This window comes from Equus caballus, chromosome 2 (genome assembly GCF_041296265.1).
Source record: "Equus caballus isolate H_3958 breed thoroughbred chromosome 2, TB-T2T, whole genome shotgun sequence".
Taxonomy (NCBI): domain Eukaryota; kingdom Metazoa; phylum Chordata; class Mammalia; order Perissodactyla; family Equidae; genus Equus; species Equus caballus.
This window is the reverse complement of record NC_091685.1, coordinates 31237482-31255681: the sequence shown is the minus strand read 5'-3', so window position 1 is coordinate 31255681 and position 18200 is coordinate 31237482. Positions and strand designations below refer to the sequence as shown.

Sequence of the window (18200 nt, the reverse complement as noted above, 5' to 3'; positions counted from 1 at the left end):
GGCGTGAGGGGAGGAGCTCTGGAGGTAGGCACGTCCTCCTTGGAGCGGGAGGCAGGGGGGAAAGACCAGAGTATCCTCCCCAGGTGGGTTGGGGAGGCCAACCCTTCACCTGCCTTGCTGGCCATCTGTTTTCCTCTCCTGACTCACCCTCTGCTGGCTGAGCTGGCCTAGTCCCAAGGAAGATGAGCTGGGGGCAGGGGGTGGTCAATTCATGCCCTGAGCACCGCTGTCCTCTCTCCGAGCAGCCCCCAGCATGGGCAAAGAGAAGACCCACATCAACATTGTGGTGATCGGCCACGTGGACTCGGGCAAGTCCACCGTGACTGGGCATCTCATCTACAAATGCGGGGGCATCGACAAGAGGACCATCGAGAGGTTCGAGAAGGAGGCCTCCGAGGTGAGGCTGCTGTGCTCGAGCCTTCCCCCATTTCCAGCCTTGCTTTCCCTGGGAGAGATGCCTCATGGTGGGGGAGGGGACAGCCCCACCCGCTGAACACCTGCTGGGCTGGTGGATGATTTCCCGTTCCATCATGTCATGCAGGTGGTGCAGCTGCCCTTTTCCAGGTGAGGCAAATGAGGCTCAGGGGGTTAAATAGCTTGCCTGAAGGTGGAGCCAAGGTTTAAATTCTAGTGTGCGACAGGTGCCACACTGGATCTCAGGAAGTAAAGCTGCCAACATCCCTATTTAAAAGGAGGAAAAGGATTTATTTGCCATGCTTCTACCATGGACCTTGGGGTAGCCCCTTGGGATAAAATGGTGACCATAACAAGCCTTGGCCTCCCCCGACCAGGAACTCCTGGTCACGAACCCTCATGTCACACAACAAGCTCAGTAACGGGGTGGGTGCTGTGGGATCCCAGGGGAGGGATAATGAACACGGCCTGGGAGGCCCGGAAGACTTCTCAGAGGAAGGCACCTCTGCGTCTTGAGGAAACGGGGAGGGTGTCTGTGAGCCACGGGGAGACTAGAACACCTCAGAGCACCTGAGCTGGAGAGTGGCTGTTTGATGACAAGGACATAGGCCTTGAAAGCTCTGCTGAAGGAACCTGGCCACTGTCCCCACGGCCACTAACGGGCCGCAAGCATGGGAGTGAAGGGATCAGATGAGTCTTGTAGGAAGTGCCTGTGGGCTGCAGCACAGGGAGGACGAATGCAAGGGCCCAATGCTGGGGGCTGGGAAGCCAGTTTGGAGGTTGTTGCAGGTACTGGGTGAGCAAGGATGGTGGCCGGGGCTCAGGCAGTAGCGGTGGGCACAGAGAGTAATGGATGGAATCGAGAGACATGGAGGTAGGGAATCCACAGAACTTAGGGGGTAAGAGAGAAAGAGGAGTTGAGGGTGACCCTCAAGTTTCTGGCTGGGGAAATTGGATGGCCTGTGAATACCAGAGGCAGAGCTGATCGGAGGTCGCAAGAAGTGAACTTTAGATGTGTGACATTTGAGGCGTCTAGTGGGCAGTTGAATATTGAAGTCTGGAGCTCAGGATGGAAGCCCAGGTTGGAGACTAGGCCATGGAATGAGCAGGGACATGCCGTGGGAAAGGGAGAGGGACAGAGCCCTGGGATGGGTGGAGAAAGAGGAGCCCATGCAGGAGAATGAGAAGGGAGAGCCAGGGAGAGGGGTGGAAAACATCGGAGAGAGTTGAAAAAGCCTCTCAACGAGATAGGAGCGGTCTGTGGAATGAGCCGAAGTCTAAATAGGGAAGACTGGAAAGCGACCTCAACAGGTCATAAACTAGTGCCATGGGCTACATAGATCCCATTTTTCTAATCTTGACTTTCCAAGGTGTAGTCAGAATTGTTGTGGGGGCACCTACGTGGCCGGGGCTGTTGAGGAAAGCTTTAGAACCCCGAGAAAAGACGGATTGGTCCATACCCAATATGGTAGAAGCATAACCAAGAAGGTTATGGAAAAACAAATGATCTGAGGTAGAGGTTCTCATACTTTATGGTCTGGGGAGCTCTTTATGCGTTTAAAGGGACCTCAAAGAATTATGTAAATTAGATCTATCTATAGTTACTATATTCAAAATTAAAACTGAGTTTTAAAAATATTCATTTAAAAATAATGGAAATAAACCCCTTACATATTAACATAACTATCACTTTTTTGTGTTCGAAAAGTAACTATTTTCCAAAACAAAAATCTTAGAAGAGTGGCATTGTCTTATATTTTTGCAGGTATCTTTAATGTCTGGTTTAATAGCAGACAGCTGGATTCTCATACCTGCTTCTACATTCAATCTGTTGTAATTTCACATTGTGTGGCCTCTAGAAAACACGTCTAGGGGACCCTGGACCATTCTTTGAGAACTGCTTGTCTGATGTATATTCTAAACTATGAGGGACTTCATAAAAGCTCCTATTGCACCAAAAGCCAGGATATTTGGTTTATGTTCTCTCTCTCTCTCAATATGACCTAATTCGTTTTCTTGAAGCCAGCTGGTCTCTGGTCTTTCCGGTTCTCTGCTCTGCCTGTAGGGTCTAGCACAGCGCCGTAATTAGAGCTGAAATGAACAGATGCCCAGGATCTCTCAGCTGGCAAGTGGTATCATGGACCCTAGACCAATGCAGTAAACTGTATATGCTACAGACTTTATAGCAGCCTCATTTTTACCAGTGCTGAAAGAAGCTGAACTTACCCAAGGTCCCTGTAATTATCCGTCAAAGCTACCATTTCACATGGAGTCGTGGGTAAAAGCTTGAACTTTAGAGTCCGATGCCTTGGGTTCAGATCCTGGCACTGCTGCTTATTAGCTGTGTGCTCTTGGGCTAATCAGTGAATGTCTCTGTTACTTCCTCTGTAAAATGGAGATAATAAAACTTCACTGAGTGGTTGTGAGAATTAAGTGAGATAATCCGTGTTAAGTGCTTAAAACAGCACCACGTCCATTGTCGACATTACTTACGTGTTTGCTATTACTAACTTGAGGGCTTGCTGACTGTGTTCCAGGCCCCTGGGCCAGGGGAGGCACTTGATCATACGGCTCTGGGTCACTCTGACTCTAGAACCTACTCTAAAATAAAAAAGTATGCAAGTAATACATTCTATTATTTAAAAATTCAAAGGCGTCTCCATCACTGCCCTGTTACTGTCCCCTCTGACTCTCAGCTTATTTGGGAACTTTCTTCTTGGTCGATGGGTGGCTTTGGAGGTGGGGTGACCCTGGGGTTGTCCCTCCCACTTCTGGCCGAGATGGGCAAGGGCTCCTTCAAGTATGCCTGGTGCTGGACAAGCTGAAGGCAGAGTGGGAGCGTGGCATCACCATTGACATCTCCCTGTGGAAGTTCAAGACCAAGAAATACTACATCATTGTCATCGATGCCCCGGGTCACCATGACTTCATCAAGAACACGATCACAGGCACCTCGCAGGTACCACCAGGGTTGCCTCAGCCCTGCTCTGGGGGTGGGCAGTGGGTGTCCCAGGCCAGGTCTGAGCTGGGCCTCCTTCCTCTCTCTGTCCGTTGGGCCAGGCAGACTGCACTGTGCTGATTGTGGCAAATGATGTAGGCAAGTTTGAGACTGGCGTCCCCAAGGATGGGCAGACGTGTGAGCAGGTACCGCTGGCCTATGCGCTGGGCGTGAAGCAGCTTGTTGTGGCAGTCAACAAGGTGGACATCACGGAGCCTCCTTACAGCAAGGTGCGCTTTGAGGAGATGAGCAAGGAGGGAAAGGTCTATATCAAGAAGATCAGTTACAACTCTGCCTTCGTGCCCATCTTGGGCTGGCACGGGGACAACATGATAGATCCTAGCGCCAAGGTGAGGGCTGCTGGGGCAGGGCCAATTACGTGAGACTTTCCAACTCAAATCTCTGAGCTTCTCCTAGAATATAATACCCAGGATTTAGAGTGTGCTCATAGGCCAGTCACTGTGAATGATCTCCATCCCCATGGGATATGTGATTTGATCCCCATTTTACAGATGAACAAACAAAGGTAACTCAAGACTACACAACCAGTAAGCATAGACCTGCGCTGTCCAGTGTGGTAGCCACTGGTTACATGTGGCTATCTAAATTACTAAAATCAAGTAAGCTCAGTTCCTTAGTTGTATTAGCTACATTTCAAGTGCCCAACAACCATATGGGCTACCATACTGGACAGTGCACTTATAGAATATTTCAATCATTGCAGAAAGTTCTGTGGGGAAGTGCTGACAGAGTCTAGAATTCCAGCCCGTGCTCACAGCATCTAAGCCATCCTATCTCTCAAGACGGGTTAGGCAGTGTGGGGGCAATATGAATGTATCTATGATATGGTCACTGTGCTCGTGGATTCCAAAATCTAGAAGGGTTTAAAATTCCTAGAAGAGTGTCTCCCTACCAAGGAAGTCTAGCTCTAGCATCAGACCTGGGTTCAAGCCCCAGCTCCATTCCACAACCCCAGTAAAGAGATGAGTGAGGTATTAACACTCTGGGCCTTAGGACTTACTTCATGGGCTTGTGAGAGTTACCTGAGAGAGACTCCACAAGGGCATCTGTTCATGCATACAGTTGGTGCTCAAGTGCTAACTGCTATTAGTTGGTACATCGCTAAATCTTACCTTTTCTATAACTGACTTGAGGATTCTTAACCTTTTCCTCCACATGTACATAGCTATGTTTTTCTGATTATAAAAGTAGTGTCTAACATTTTTACAATGAGCATTTCATGTAGATATAAAGCATAAACTGCAATCTCATGGCTTATAGATAACCTAGTTTTCTAGTTCTTTCTAGATTATCCACAGCTGGACTCAAACTATACATAATGTTCTATAACACTTTTCACTTTTAAAATTTCCCTTGCCATTCATACATGTTGAATACTTAATGGGTGTTTTGTATTGCCTTTCAGACGTACAGTAGTTTGTTTAGCCATGTCCATTATTAAATTAAAATGGTAATTAATGATTGGAGAAACTACTATGTGCCAGACATCAGACGAAGCACTTTACATATACACAACCCCATAAAGAAGGCATTTTATTCCCAAGTCAAGTAAGAAAACTGGGAGAGTGTAGTTAATAGCCCAAGACCACCAGGTTCTAAGAAGGTTGTTTCTAGTTTTATTAAAAACTGCCATAAGCATCTTGGTAAATAAGTCTTTGCATGTGTCCTCAATCACTTAATTAAAGTAACTTCCTAGTGAAACAAAGGGTAGGCATTATTTTGGAGTCTTCTGACATAGATTGCCCAATTGTCCTTGAGAAAGATTAGAACTGCTGTTGGCAGTGTGTTCGTTTGGATGCTATTTGAATATTTGTGCACTGGGCACTGTCCTTGGTGCTGAGGGTACAGCAGTGAATGAGACACAACCCTGCTCGTGGCGTTTACAGTCTTGTTGGGAGTAGAGATAATATAGTGGATGATAAGTGCTGAGAAAAATTTAAAAGGTGTGGGGACATGATATGAGAGAGTTACTTTATATTGGGTGGTCAAGAGGGGCTCTTCTTAAATGGCATTAGAGCAGAAATCTGAAGATTTTGACGCCTGTTTCCCTATACCCTGAGTATTATGACACATCTCAGCTAGTGAGACAAAGGGGGTTCATTCTCCCATCCTTTTGAGCATTTATTAGGCAGCTGCTATGTTCTAGATGGCAAAAGAACACAGCGTGCAGCCAGTGGACTAGATAGTAAACTTGGGGTTTAGACTCAGCTCTCAAATGTCATCGGAGACCTTGGTTTCTCCATCTTCAAGTTGGGGATGATGCCAACCTCATAGGCTTGTTGTATGGGTCTTTGAATTACCAAGCTCATCAAACTGATGGAAGAGCTCATCCTCACTGATGAGCCTTGTGTCTGGGCAGTCAGCCTCATTATCAACTTATGGTTTGGCCATTTGCCAGTCATTGGGCCTTGGGCAACCTACTTCTTCTGACCCTCAATTACCCCTCTAAAAAGAAAGAATACTTTCTTTTTCTTACAAGTTTGAATTATTTATATAAAATTGCTTATTAAATCTTTTCAAAGCCTCCTACCTTCCCCTTCTCCCTCACCCTCTGTGAGAGTTGAGTATTAATAGAACTGGTAGCTTTCTTCCTTGGGCCACCAATTTTTGAGTCCATGAGGTGTTCTGTGTGGCTTCTGTACTGCCTAGCTCTGCTTCTCTTCCATGAAAGAAGGCTTCCTTGACTTTTGGTGGGAGCCCACCCACCAAAGCCTTCCCTGATCTCCCTTCCCAGCTCTTTCTCCCATGGCAGTTGCTGCCTCCTCCCCCTACTGAGAGTCTTACCAGGGACTGAGAATGACTGTTCACTGAGAGCTTGATGTGCGTGACCCGGGGGCCAGGGCATCTCTCCCAGGTCCTGCCTCTAATCTATAGTGCTGAGGAAGGGGTGGTGTTTCCTTTGACACTCGTGGGAGACTGAAGTTTCAAAGCCTAGAGATTTGCTCAAGAACTTATGGCTGGAAAGGAGGAACTTCATCAGGATTCTGATAGTCTACTTGACCTAAGGCCAAGCTTTAAAAAAGTGCTGACCAGCTCTGTGGCTTGGTCTGCCTGCCCACTTGGCCCTTAACATCAACCATTTGGTTCTTTCTGTACCTTGTCTGTCCTGGATTTCCAGTTAACTGATATGTCTTTGAGGGCAAAGACGGTTTCTCTGATGCACTCTGGCCAGGGTTTTTAGAGTTGAAAATATAATGTCTGCTTAAAAGGCATGTATACAATGCACTGTCATTCTGAATGTCATCCTCCTAGGTCTTATACTCAATAATGCCGCCTTTGCTTATAAGTGTGCTTCCTTGGTCTTTTGACCTTACAGCACTTTTTTTTTTTTTTTTTTTTTTTAGGAAGATTAGCCCTGAGCTAACATCTGCTGCCAATCCACCTCTTTTTTTCTGAGGAAGACTGGCCCTGAGCTAACATCTGTGCCCATCTTCCTCTACTTTATATGTGGGATGCCTACCACAGCATGGCTTGCCAAGCTGTGCCATGTCTGCACCCGGGATCCGAACTGGCGAACCCCGAGCCCCAGAAACAGAACATGTGCATTTAACCACTGTGCCACTGGGCTGGCCCCTGCAGCACATTCTTTAGAATACTTCTGTTGGGGAACATCTTAGTCTTCAGAAGGTATGAGTGTTAGAGTATTTGAGTCTTGTTTTCATTCTTACTCCCCCAGTACTGACTTAACTTTGCTGTATGTTAACAAGTCCTTTCTATTCTCTGGACCTCAATTTCCCCATCTGTGTAATGCAGATGGAATGAGATCTAAGGGCTATTCAGATTCTAGGAATCTAAGCTTCCTGAAATATATTGGCTCAATTCTGGGGCCATGCCTGTGAGAGTTAGAGTAATCGCCACCATTTAGTGGGCACACGGTACGTGTCAAGCACTGTGCTTGGTGAGCTGCGTGTGGTCTTCTGTGTCTTTACACTGGTCTGCAAAGTAGGCAGTGATATTGCCATGTCACAGATGAGGAAGCTGAGGCTCACAACGCCTAAAGAAATTGCTTGAGGTCCCATGTTAAGTGAGGGCAGATGCTCTCAGGGCTGTGTGAGCTGTACCCTTGGTGATTTTTCAGACGCCCTGATTCACTGGAAGATCACCAGGAAGGAAGGGACCATGGTAGGCATGACGCTGCTAGAAGCACTGGATTCCACTGTGCCCCCTACCCGCCCTATGGACAAGCCCCCGCAGCCGCCCCTGCAGGATATGTACAAAATCGGGGGTGAGAACAGGCCATGTCGGGGTACTGGGGATAGGGACTCACTGGGGTCTGGCTGCTGATGGCCTGGTTGCTCTGTCCCTCCAGGTATTGGTACCGTGCCTGTGGGCCAGGTGGAAACTGGCTTCCTCAAGTCAGGTATGCTGGTGACCTTTGCCCCCTGCAACATCACCATGGAGGTCAAGTCGGGGGAGATATACCACAAGGCCCTGGCCGAGGCCTTGCCTGGTGACAATGTAGCTTTCAACGTGAAGCACGTGTCTGTGAAGGACATCAGGCAGGGCAACGTGGCAGGGGACAGCAAGAATGATCCGCCCTTAGAGGCGGGGAGCTTCATCTTGCAGGTGGGAAGGCCCACTTAGGGGTGTCCTCCTGAGGTAGCCATACTACCTCATGCACAGGATGGGTCACTGGTCATTCAGGAAATGGTCACTGAGCATGTACTCTGAGCAGGGCACTTGACAGCAGTGCAGGTAGAGTCAGTCTGGGTTAGAATCCTGACTCTGCAGCTAATTTGCTGCTTGCCCTTGAACAAGACAATGAATTTTGCTGAACTTGCTGATTTCCAGAACGTGGTCTTGAGGCCTTAGAGTAGTTCTCAAACCAGGTGGATTAGAATCACCTGGGAAGTGTTTCAAAAATGCAGATTCCTAGGCCTCTCCCCAGTTGTTCTGATTCAGTAGGTCTGTAGAGAGCCTGGGAATCTGTATGTTTGGACCTCTCAGGTGTTTCCTTGGCCCAGAGTTAAAATATGAAGCCCTTTCTTAATGGAGCGTCTGACACATTCCTACATGCATGTAGAGGCTGGTGCGACCTGGCAGTGATATTGGGAGCATCAAATGAGATGATGTATAAAACAGCTGACCAGGGGCTACTTAACAAGTTGGTAGCTGCATATATCATTTTTCTAAATGGCAGGAGAAGTAGAACATATGATAACATCTATGTGTGTAGGTTTTAGTATCATTTATGCTCAGCTCTGCCACTTCCTAGCTATGAAATTTTGGGTAAGTTACTGAGGCTCCCTGCTGTGAAAATTAAATTGCAATGCATGAGATTTGCTTTGTGTGGAACTTGGTATACCCTATAAATGTGCAAACGTTCACTCTAATTCAAAGTGTGTCCAGGGGCTGGCCCCGTGGCCGAGTGGTTAAGTTCGCGTGCTCCGCTGCAGGCGGCCCAGTGTTTCGTTGGTTTGAATCCTGGGCGCGGACATGGCACTGCTTATCAAACCACGCTGAGGCAGCGTCCCACATGCCACAACTGGAAGAACCCACAATGAAGAATATACAACTATGTACCGGGGGTCTTTGGGGAGAAAAAGGAAAAAAATAAAATCTTAAAAAAAATAAAAAAAATAAAGTGTGTCCAAGGCGCCTGACCCCTTAGCTGGTTAGGGCCACCTCCTTTGAAGGATGCTTGGCTAATGCCCTCCCTGTGTTCCAGGTGATCGTTTTCAACCACCCCAGCAGCAATGCAGCTGGCTACTGGCCAGTTCTGGACTGCCACACTGCCCACATTGCCTGCAAATTTGCAGAGCTGAGAGAGGTCGACCAGCCCTCGGGGAAGAAGCTGGAAGACACCCCCAAAGCCCTGAAGTCTGGGGACTCAGCCATCGTCCAGATGATCCCAGGCAAGCCCATGTGCATAGAAAGCTCAGAGTTCCCGCCCCTCAGTGAGCCCAAGAGTACCTGGCCACCGGGGCTGCCCCTTTCTACTCCTGGCTCCAGAGAGCTGGTTGGCCAATGTGTGTCACCCAAGCCAGGTAGCAGAACTTGGTCTAAAGAATCTGAGTGCCAAGTTAGAATGGCCCAGAAAGGGAAAGCCTAGTGTCACAGAGCAAGGCAGGGGCCACTTTAGAGGCTTGCTACTCAAAGTGTGGTCTGTAGACCAGGCATCCCCTGGGAGTTGGTTAGGAATGCAGAATCTCAGGCTCCCTCCAGACCTGCTGAACTCAAATCTGCATTTTAACAAGATCCCCAGGTAACTGGCATGCCCATCAGTTTGAGAAGCACTGATCTGAAGGAGGCGAATAGAGTAGAGGTCAGTAGGGACTTTCTTTGTTCTTCCTACACGCTACTGTGGTGGTTTTCAAACCTGGTGAATTGTCAGAACCTTGATGGAGCCTATTAAACCCAGAGGCTCAGACCCTGGCAGACTTACCTGGTCAAGGCTGCAGCCTAGAAGGCTGTTTCTTAGATTCCCCAGGTATGGTATGCATGGCTTGGCTTGAACCATTAATCTAGAATGTTCTGAACTCAAATATATAGGGAATAGGCACTTATGTGAAGTGCTGGGTTCTGGGCTAGATATTTACAAATAAAGAAGTCCCTGCCCTCAGGGTCTCCCAGTTAAGGGGGAAGGAGATAAATTTCAAAAGCCTAATTTCAGGGGTAGGCCAAAGAGGCTGCGACATGAATCTTGCAAGGCTGGGTTAGTTCCCCCTACCTCTGCCAAAACTACCATGAGGCTTGAAGCCAGGTGCCAAAGCCCTTCCCTCCACAATTTGAAGTCAAGGGAGCACTCAAGAACCCCCAGAAGCAACTGTCAGGTTCACGGTTGAAGGTAAATGAGATCGATCCCATGGGTTGTAACGGGCACAGAGAATGTGATAGTCGCCTGGAGGCTGGGAGGATTAGGACGGCAGGGTGGTGGGTGCACTGGAAGCAAAGCTTTCTCTGACTTTTATTTATGGAAGCAGGACAGTCAGATGGCTAAGAATATAAGCACTAAAGCGTGAGACTTCTGGGTTTTCAACCATTAAAGCCAGGTACCGTCAATTTCTCTGCCTCAGTCGTCTTATCTGTAAAAGACATGATAATAATGAGAGGTACTGGGAGTCATTGGGAGAATTAATCAGCCTGCAAGTACAACTCAAAGTATCACTTACATGGCTCACTTGACCTCCTGTGCAAGTGCCCCAGAGCTTGTGCCCTGACCGAGTTACCCACTTGTTTCTCCGTGCCATTTGTCCTAGGTCACTTTGCTGTGAGTGACATGAGGCAGACAGTGACCGTCGGGGTCATCAAAGCTGTGAAGAAAAAAGCAGCGCCTGGTGGCAGAGTCACGAAGTCTGCCATGAAAGCGGCCAAGAAGTGAGGGGGGACAGCTGCTTTGGGCCCTGCAAGCCTCGGGCAGCCCCAGCGGAGCCACACCTGGGAGAGAGCCATCAAGGAGAAGCCTTGCGCTTGATCTTCTCTTGCATGGACTGCCCTAAACCTGCCCCTGCTCGCGCGTGTCTCTCTTTGCGGATGAGTTCGAGGCCTGGGAATAAAGCACAGCACGTCTTTTTTCCTCTGCCTCTACTGACCTTGATGTCTGGAGCCAGGAGGGAGCAGCTGGGGCGCTGGGTCTCATTCTGCCCCTCCACCTTCCTTCTGTGGGCCTGACGGGCGCAAGAAGCAGAGAGCCGGGCTCACGGGGAGGAAAAGGTGTGAAGGGGGAAGCGGGGGCAGCTTTGGCCCTGGTCTGGTTCATCAGCTGCTAGAACAGGACTGGACCCGGATGTTGGACCGCCTCACCTAAATAGTGTCTGTGAAAGTCACTAAACTTTTGTGAGCCTTGCCTGCTCATCTGTAAAATGGGAAAACAATGGTAGGTGCCTCCACAGAGATGTTGAAGGTTAAGTGAGCCAGTACCTGCTGGGCACAATAAATGAGCTTTAATTAGCCACTCTCATTAACACAGCGTGGGCGCCGGAACCAAGTGACAGCTATTAGGAGGAAGTTCTGTTGGATAAAAGTTGGAGGAGGGAAGGGACTGAGACCCAGCTTTGGAGGGTGAGCCCCGTGGTATATCTTCATAGATCCATGTTTCCCTCAGGGGACCTTCTTAACTTCACTATCACAATTTCAGAGCTAAAGAGACGTTGCAAGAAGTCCCATGTATCTTTCACTCAGATTCTCTAAATCTTAAATTTACCACATTTGCTTTATCCTTTTCTCTCTAAATATACATTTTTGTGTATGTGTGAGGAAGATTGGCCCTGAGCTAACATCTGTTGCCAATCTTCTTTTTTCCTTCCCAAAGCCCCAGTACATGGTTGTATATCCTAGTTGTAGGTCATCCTAGTTCTTCTCTGTGGGATGCCACCACAGCATGGCTTGATGAGTGGTGTGTAGGTCCCTGCCCAGGATCCGAACTGGTGAACCCTAGGCTACTGAAGCAGAGAACATGAACTTAATCACTCTGCCACAGGGCCAACTCCATAAATGGACATTTTTTTTCCTGAACCATTTGAAAGCAGACATGATGCCCCTTTACCCCAAATACTGAATGTGTATCTTTTAAACCCAAGGGCATTCCTATATAACCGAGGTCAAGTAATCGGAATGAGGCCATTAAACTAACATGGGTATATTTCTCAAATCTAAAGACTTTATTCCAATTTTTTCCAGTTGCTCCAATAACATAGCAAAGGAAAATCCAGGATCGTGTGTCGCATTCAATTGCCTTATCTCCTTAGTGCAAGTTTTGAAGCAGCCCCTCCACTCGCTGGGCCGTTCCCTGAGGTCTGGCTGAGGTCTCAGCTCCAGGCTAGCCAGTGGGAGCTTGATGGAGGAGGCTCAGAGGAGGGGCTTTTTGTCTTCTCCCTCCTCCATCAGCCCAGCTTCCCAGAAGTGCCCTTTTGTCCCTACAGATGAAACAAGGGGAGCTTGGGGCTTCTACCTCCCCTGTGATGATGAGAGAAAGGGATTATGGCAGCAAAAAAAAAGGAGCTTGGAGCCTTTTCCACCAAAGCCCTGAATGTTCTTCTTTTCCCATTTGCTCCTGATAAAGGAACTGGCTGACTCGAGGCCAGCTTCTGCCTGGGATGTGGATCCTGGCACTCCCTTGGGTCCCGCTGCTGGGGATTTAGTGTGAACCAGGGAGCCCTATTACTGTCCAGGATTGGAGTCCCTGTCTGTCAGAGACTAATCTGCAAGCTGTCTTTGTGCCTGCAGGATGACCCTCTCGAGGATGTACGGTATCTAACATTTTGTGGGGAGGGGTCGTAGCTTGGATAGAGTAGGTTTATATTAATAACAAGAGTAACTACTTATTGTGGGCTTACCATGTGCTCTACACAATTACCGCATTTAATTTTCACAACAATCTCATGTGATAGAAGCACCCATTTCAAAAATGAGGAAAACTGAGGCCAAAAGAGTTCTGGTTAGTAACCTGTCCAAGGTCACATAGCTATTAGCTAGCCAAGACAGGACCACACCTGCCTATCTTCACAGCTCAGGATTCTTAAACCACCGCTCCGTTCTAATTGTGTAAGTTCTATTTGTTTACATTGTTACAGAATAAATTATTTGCTTCATAATTTGCATAATAGATTTAACGTAGTTCTGGCTGTCTCATCACAAAAGAAGCACCAATGGGCACCGGAAGCTCAAGGAAAGGCCAGTTCCAGGAGCTTTAAAAACTATTTTTGGAAAACCCGGGTCCCGGTCTTCACCCAGCGTCGCCTGCAGTTGCCAGCGGCGTCCACGAGGGGGAGCCTGCGCTACGCTGCGCCAGATGCGCCTCTCTTCCTCTCCCTCATCTCTCTGGTTAGCTTGCAATAAAAGCCCGCCTCCTGGCCCATAAGGCTCTGGGCCGGAAGCTTCACTCTCTCTTCCTGTTCCTCGCCATGGCGGTAAGTGGCTGAAGCCTGGGTTTGCTTCTTTTCATCCACCTCCATCCACGGCCGGCCGAGGCCGCGAGGGCTGCCAAGCCCGCGGCCCGAGGAGAACGGAGCCCGCGGTGCTTGCCATGCCGAACCTGGTAGAGGCCATGCGGGCTGAGGGCGCGGACCTGGACCCTGTCGCCCCTCCTCCCGCCCTCTTAGGAGCGGGCTCGGGGCAGCGGCCGGGAGGGAGGGCTCTGGAGCCCGGCCCGTGCGCTGCAGCGAGGGCGAGTGGCGCGAAAGGAGGGGTTTGGGGCCCGGGGCCTGGCCCTGTTTCCGGTCCCGGGGACTTGAGACGCGCCCAGGGCTCGGGAACCTCAGCGGATCCCTGCACTTAGGGAAGGTGTCAGCGTCCGGCCGGCCCCTAAGCTGCTCTGGAGCGGGATGGGGATGTCTCCCCGCCACGTGCTTCCTGAGCAGTTACATTCTGTTTTCTGCTCCCCCCCACCCCCCGGCCTTCTGATGGGCGCGCTCTCCGTCACTCTCCACGCTGAGTCCCTTGGGGTTCATCCTCAGTGTCTTGGGTGCCTGTTCTAAGCTTTTGCTCATCCGTCCGTCAATGGGGAAAGGAGGAACGAGCTCCCGAGCTGTCGTCCTCCTTGATGCCTCGCAGACGGACAGGAGTGTGCCTCTCAGATCCTTGGCTTTTGTTGCAATTTGGGATGAGCGGAAATAAATAGGTCGAGTGTAAAAATACCGGGCGCGCGACTGTGGCGGGGCTGAGCGTGTTGACTCCTGCCCTTGCCTGTTGCAGCAGGATCAAGGTGAAAAGGAGAACCCCATGCGGGAGCTGCGTATCCGCAAGCTCTGCCTCAACATCTGCGTCGGGGAGAGCGGGGACAGGCTGACCCGGGCCGCCAAGGTGCTGGAGCAGCTCACTGGCCAGACCCCGGTGTTCTCCAAAGGTGAGTGGTGGCCCCGCGGTCCCCTGGATGTTTCTTCACTCCCTTCCTGTCAAGCCCGTTGAGCGCCCGTTTTGACAGCACACCTTAAAAACATTCCCTTCCGGAGCTCCCCCAGAAGTATTTTCTTTTCAAGATTGGACGTGGGGTTGAAATAGCAGGTTTCACACGAGCGAAGAGGAAGGCTAGCCCAGGTAAAGAGGATGAGGTAGAGTGGAAACGTTGGGAATGCAGTAAATGGTGTTAGGTCTGATAAGCGGTTGGGGTTGTGTAGGCTAGTTAGGAACAGGGCTGCGGACCTAGAGTAACTGGGTTCAAATGCTGGCTCCACCACTTGCTAGTCTGTGACTTTGGCCTGTATGGACTTCAGCTTATTTGTATCAAAGGAATGATGATGCTTGCTTTGTAAGATTATGCAGGATAGAATGAGTTAGTGTATATGAAATGCCTGCTACATACTGAGCACAATGTGGGCATTCCTATTGTTTTGTTACCTTTTTTTTTTTTTTTTCAAAGTTTCATTGCTTTAGGATAGTGGAATATGGCAAGTTCTTGGGTTCAGATCCTGCCAATTATTACCAGCTGTGATCTTGGGCAAGTTAATCTCAGAATCTTATCTCTAAAATGGGGATAACAGTACATTAAGGTTTTAGTAAATATTGGCCATTATCAATGTTTTGTTTTCTTTAGAACGCAATGATCATCTTCTTTTTGAGGGCCTATTTTCATCTACCCATTGTTGTGAACTTGCCCTTTTTGAGACTTTGACATTATGACTCAGAGCTCTTAATTGCTTAAGGATGGCTGAGTGACTTGGAAGTTGGAAAACCTCTTTTCTCTGAGATAAAACAGATGTAGGTGACACTGGTTAGAACACCACCACTCAGTGTAGATTGCTACTTAATGTCTCTCTAGAGTCATGGAGATGATGTCCTGGGGAAGAGGTGAGTGCAGTGGGAGTGTGACAACACCTGACTCCTTGTTACCCCTTACCTGCAGCTAGATACACCGTCAGGTCCTTCGGCATCAGGAGAAATGAGAAGATTGCCGTGCACTGCACAGTCCGTGGGGCCAAGGCAGAAGAAATCTTGGAGAAAGGTCTAAAGGTGAGGCTGATCCCATCATAGTGATGCTAAAGTGCCAGTGTAACATGTGTAGATGATTATAGTGGCAGTGGTTATACAATGTATTGTCTTTGGTGCCCTGATTTTTTTGAAGTTCAAAAGGGCACTTCAGCAGGGTTAAACTATATTTCACTATATTTGATGCTTTCTCTGGGTTTTTCCCGGCCCTTTGAAAGTTAGGAAAGTTCTATGAAAGCCATAGTTGGGATGTGATTTGGTGTAGTGGGAAAATCGAATTTTGTTCCTGGCCAAACGGTATCGAATTAGATTTCTGGGTGCTGAGTGTTGGAGGCTAAGCTAGTTATTTGGGGGGATTTGGGTTGACAAGGAGTGTGATTGCTGCATGTTTCTCTTCAGGTGCGAGAATACGAGTTAAGAAAAAATAACTTCTCAGATACTGGAAACTTTGGTTTTGGGATTCAGGAACACATCGACCTGGGGATCAAATATGACCCAAGCATTGGTATCTACGGCCTGGACTTCTACGTGGTATGAATATTTAATCCTTTCCACTCCTGGTCTGTGAGGACAGTGGAATCTCCTTTATTTCATCTGTGCTCTCTTGATGCTTAAATGTTGGATTGAAGCTTTGAGTATTGTCTGCCTTTGTCTTCTCCTGGGGAGATGTGCCTTGTTTGGGGCCGGTGTAGGGCTCCAGCACTGGCCTGGGTAGATGAGATCCTGCTGTTGTGGAGCTTACAGTCTAGGATCTGGCAGCAACGATAAGGTTAAAGGTAGATGAAGGAAACCATTCCACGCAGCCGCTGAATTGGAAATTTGAGAGTGTATTAGTGCTGCATTTGTTGTGTGGGTCTGCTGCACTGAGGCTGCTGTTTCCCTTAGCCCCTGGTGTTGGGGCGGCTTTCCATCCAGAGGATATAGAAGCCAGTGTTTGGTGGTGCGGCTGTTTGCTCAGGATTGGAATTTCACTATAGAAATGACCATTTTATGTTACTGCAATGTTTTGGTCCAACCATAAAACTAAATAACAAAAAACCGGGAGTCCTGACTAGCACAGAACCTGAATGATGGCTGCACTCATTAGATTTGAATATCCAAACATTGATGGGAACTGGGTGCTCACGGGGAGTTTGGGAATAGCAAACCTTTACGAAGCACTTTTGACCTGAAGCAGGAGGGAAATAGAACTATTGCTTTGTGCTTCTACAGTGCGCAGTTGTACAGTTCTGTAGTGCACAGCTTCTACAGTTTTCTGCAGTGCACGTGGTGGTGTAAGATTTTTTTAATGTTACTTTTAAAAATAAAAGTGCTTTGGAGATGGGAGAGCCGTGGTGGAGAATCCTTAGCTACCGTCGGAGGTTAGGAAGTGGGGGGGGGGTGTTGCAGGTTCCAGCCTCCAAATCAAATCTATAGTATGGTGGTGTGTCGTCCAGGATCCTGGTTACAGGTCCGTCAGACACTGAGATCATGGGTCTCTGCTCCGGAATTCATTGGGCCACCAAATGGACCCCTGAAGATGAGTCAGTCCAATGTGTGCGTCTTGTGCATGCGCTCTGGACTCTGAGCTGGCCGGGTGACTGTTGGTTATTCCTGGGACAGGTGCTGGGTAGGCCAGGTTTCAGCATCGCAGACAAGAAGCGCAGGACAGGCTGCATTGGGGCCAAACACAGAATCAGCAAAGAGGAGGCCATGCGCTGGTTCCAGCAGAAGGTAAAACTGATTTCTCTCAGGTGAAGTGGTGGAATGTGGTGTTGGTGAATGGAGTTGGGATTTGGGGGTGCCAAATCTAGCACCATTTGGTGGGTAGCAACGTTAAAGATAGAATATTTGGGTGCCTTGGCAAATGGGGGCTTCAGGGTTGGTGGTTTAAAAGAACACCCAGGACAAGGCCTTCTCCCTGCCCCCACGAATGCAGGTAGCTGGAAGGGGAGGAATATGGCTGTAATAGGAGCCCCTTTTTTCTCGGGGTATAGTGCAGTTTTAATAACTGGCCAGCTTCCAGTTTAGTCCAGAGAGGGACATGGGATTCAGAGCTGAAGTTCATGTAGCAGATTTGAATTCTCAAACGTTAGCCATTGCTGCAATCTTTGCTGTTGCTTCCTGTTCTGAAAACATAAAATCTCTTCTCTTTCAGTATGATGGGATCATCCTTCCTGGCAAGTAAATTCCCGTTTCTATCCAAAAGGCCAATAAACAGTTTTCAGTGAAATGTACATTACTGTTGTGTGTTCTGTGAAAGGAGCCTGGCCATATTCAAGTCATTGGACCTCAAGCCACTTAAAGCTTCGATGGGAGTAGCTGGTAACAGCCCTGTCATCCTCTGATCGGATGCCAGTGTTTCCTGGCAGATCCGAGCCTGAGCTTCGCAGCATTGCCTGTGCTCACCACACCCTTGTTGATGGGCTGTGGTGCCGTAGTCCCAGGGAAACTGGTCTTGGGGGGGGGGCATTGGGGCTGGGGTTTGCATTTACAGCCTTAATTAAAGGTGGGGGGCCGTGCTCCCGTGTTTCAGCGGGCTCTCCTGTATTCAGTGATTCTCTTCTTGACTGGAGACTTTACCAGTGCTCATGTTTGGTGAAGGGATCACAGGCTTTGGTGTGGTTCTTGGGATTAAATTTGTTGTAACTATTCAAATTTGGTTTTCCTTTAAGATGAGGAGAATCTATAGGGTTGTTGAGAGGCGTCAGTAGAGAGGAGGGTGGTGGTCTCTGAGGCAAGTTGCCTGGATTCAATTCCCTGCCCTCCCTTTTGTTAGCTCTTACCTTAAGGAACTTAATCTCTCTGCCTCAGTTTCCTCACTGTGTCATGGAGGCGATAATAGTGCTGTCTTCTGGGGGGTTAAATGATTAAATAGCTTCTAGAGTGGTTAGGCTTGGACCAGGCACGTGGAGCTCAGAAGGGG

At 48.7% G+C, this 18200-nt stretch overlaps 1 protein-coding gene and 1 pseudogene across 2 annotated transcripts; both read left to right on the top strand.

The window, feature by feature from the left end:
- The first annotated feature begins 253 nt into the window (after positions 1–253).
- On the top strand, positions 254–11074 carry LOC100057825 (elongation factor 1-alpha, somatic form-like; annotated as a pseudogene).
- A 1913-nt stretch (positions 11075–12987) lies between these two features.
- RPL11 (ribosomal protein L11) lies at positions 12988–17511 on the top strand. Of its 2 annotated transcripts, none has more exons than XM_023635518.2 (6): positions 12988–13281; positions 14066–14216; positions 15213–15319; positions 15695–15826; positions 16898–17008; positions 17433–17511. In XM_023635518.2, exons 1-6 carry the CDS (start codon positions 13276–13278, stop codon positions 17460–17462), a joined length of 537 nt encoding a protein of 178 aa, XP_023491286.1. In that variant the 5' UTR covers positions 12988–13275; the 3' UTR covers positions 17463–17511. The 2 variants fall into 2 exon arrangements, with proteins under 2 accessions (XP_023491286.1, XP_023491285.1); XM_023635517.2 differs by having other exon boundaries at positions 13275–13409.
- Positions 17512–18200: the final 689 nt, after the last annotated feature.

Excerpts from the sequence above, each read along its gene's own strand:
- RPL11 (XM_023635517.2), top strand. Across the intron at positions 15,320-15,694 it reads TCTTGGAGAAAGGTCTAAAG|GTGCGAGAATACGAGTTAAG; the intron begins GTGAGGCTGATC and ends GTTTCTCTTCAG. Across the intron at positions 17,009-17,432 it reads TGCGCTGGTTCCAGCAGAAG|TATGATGGGATCATCCTTCC; the intron begins GTAAAACTGATT and ends CTTCTCTTTCAG.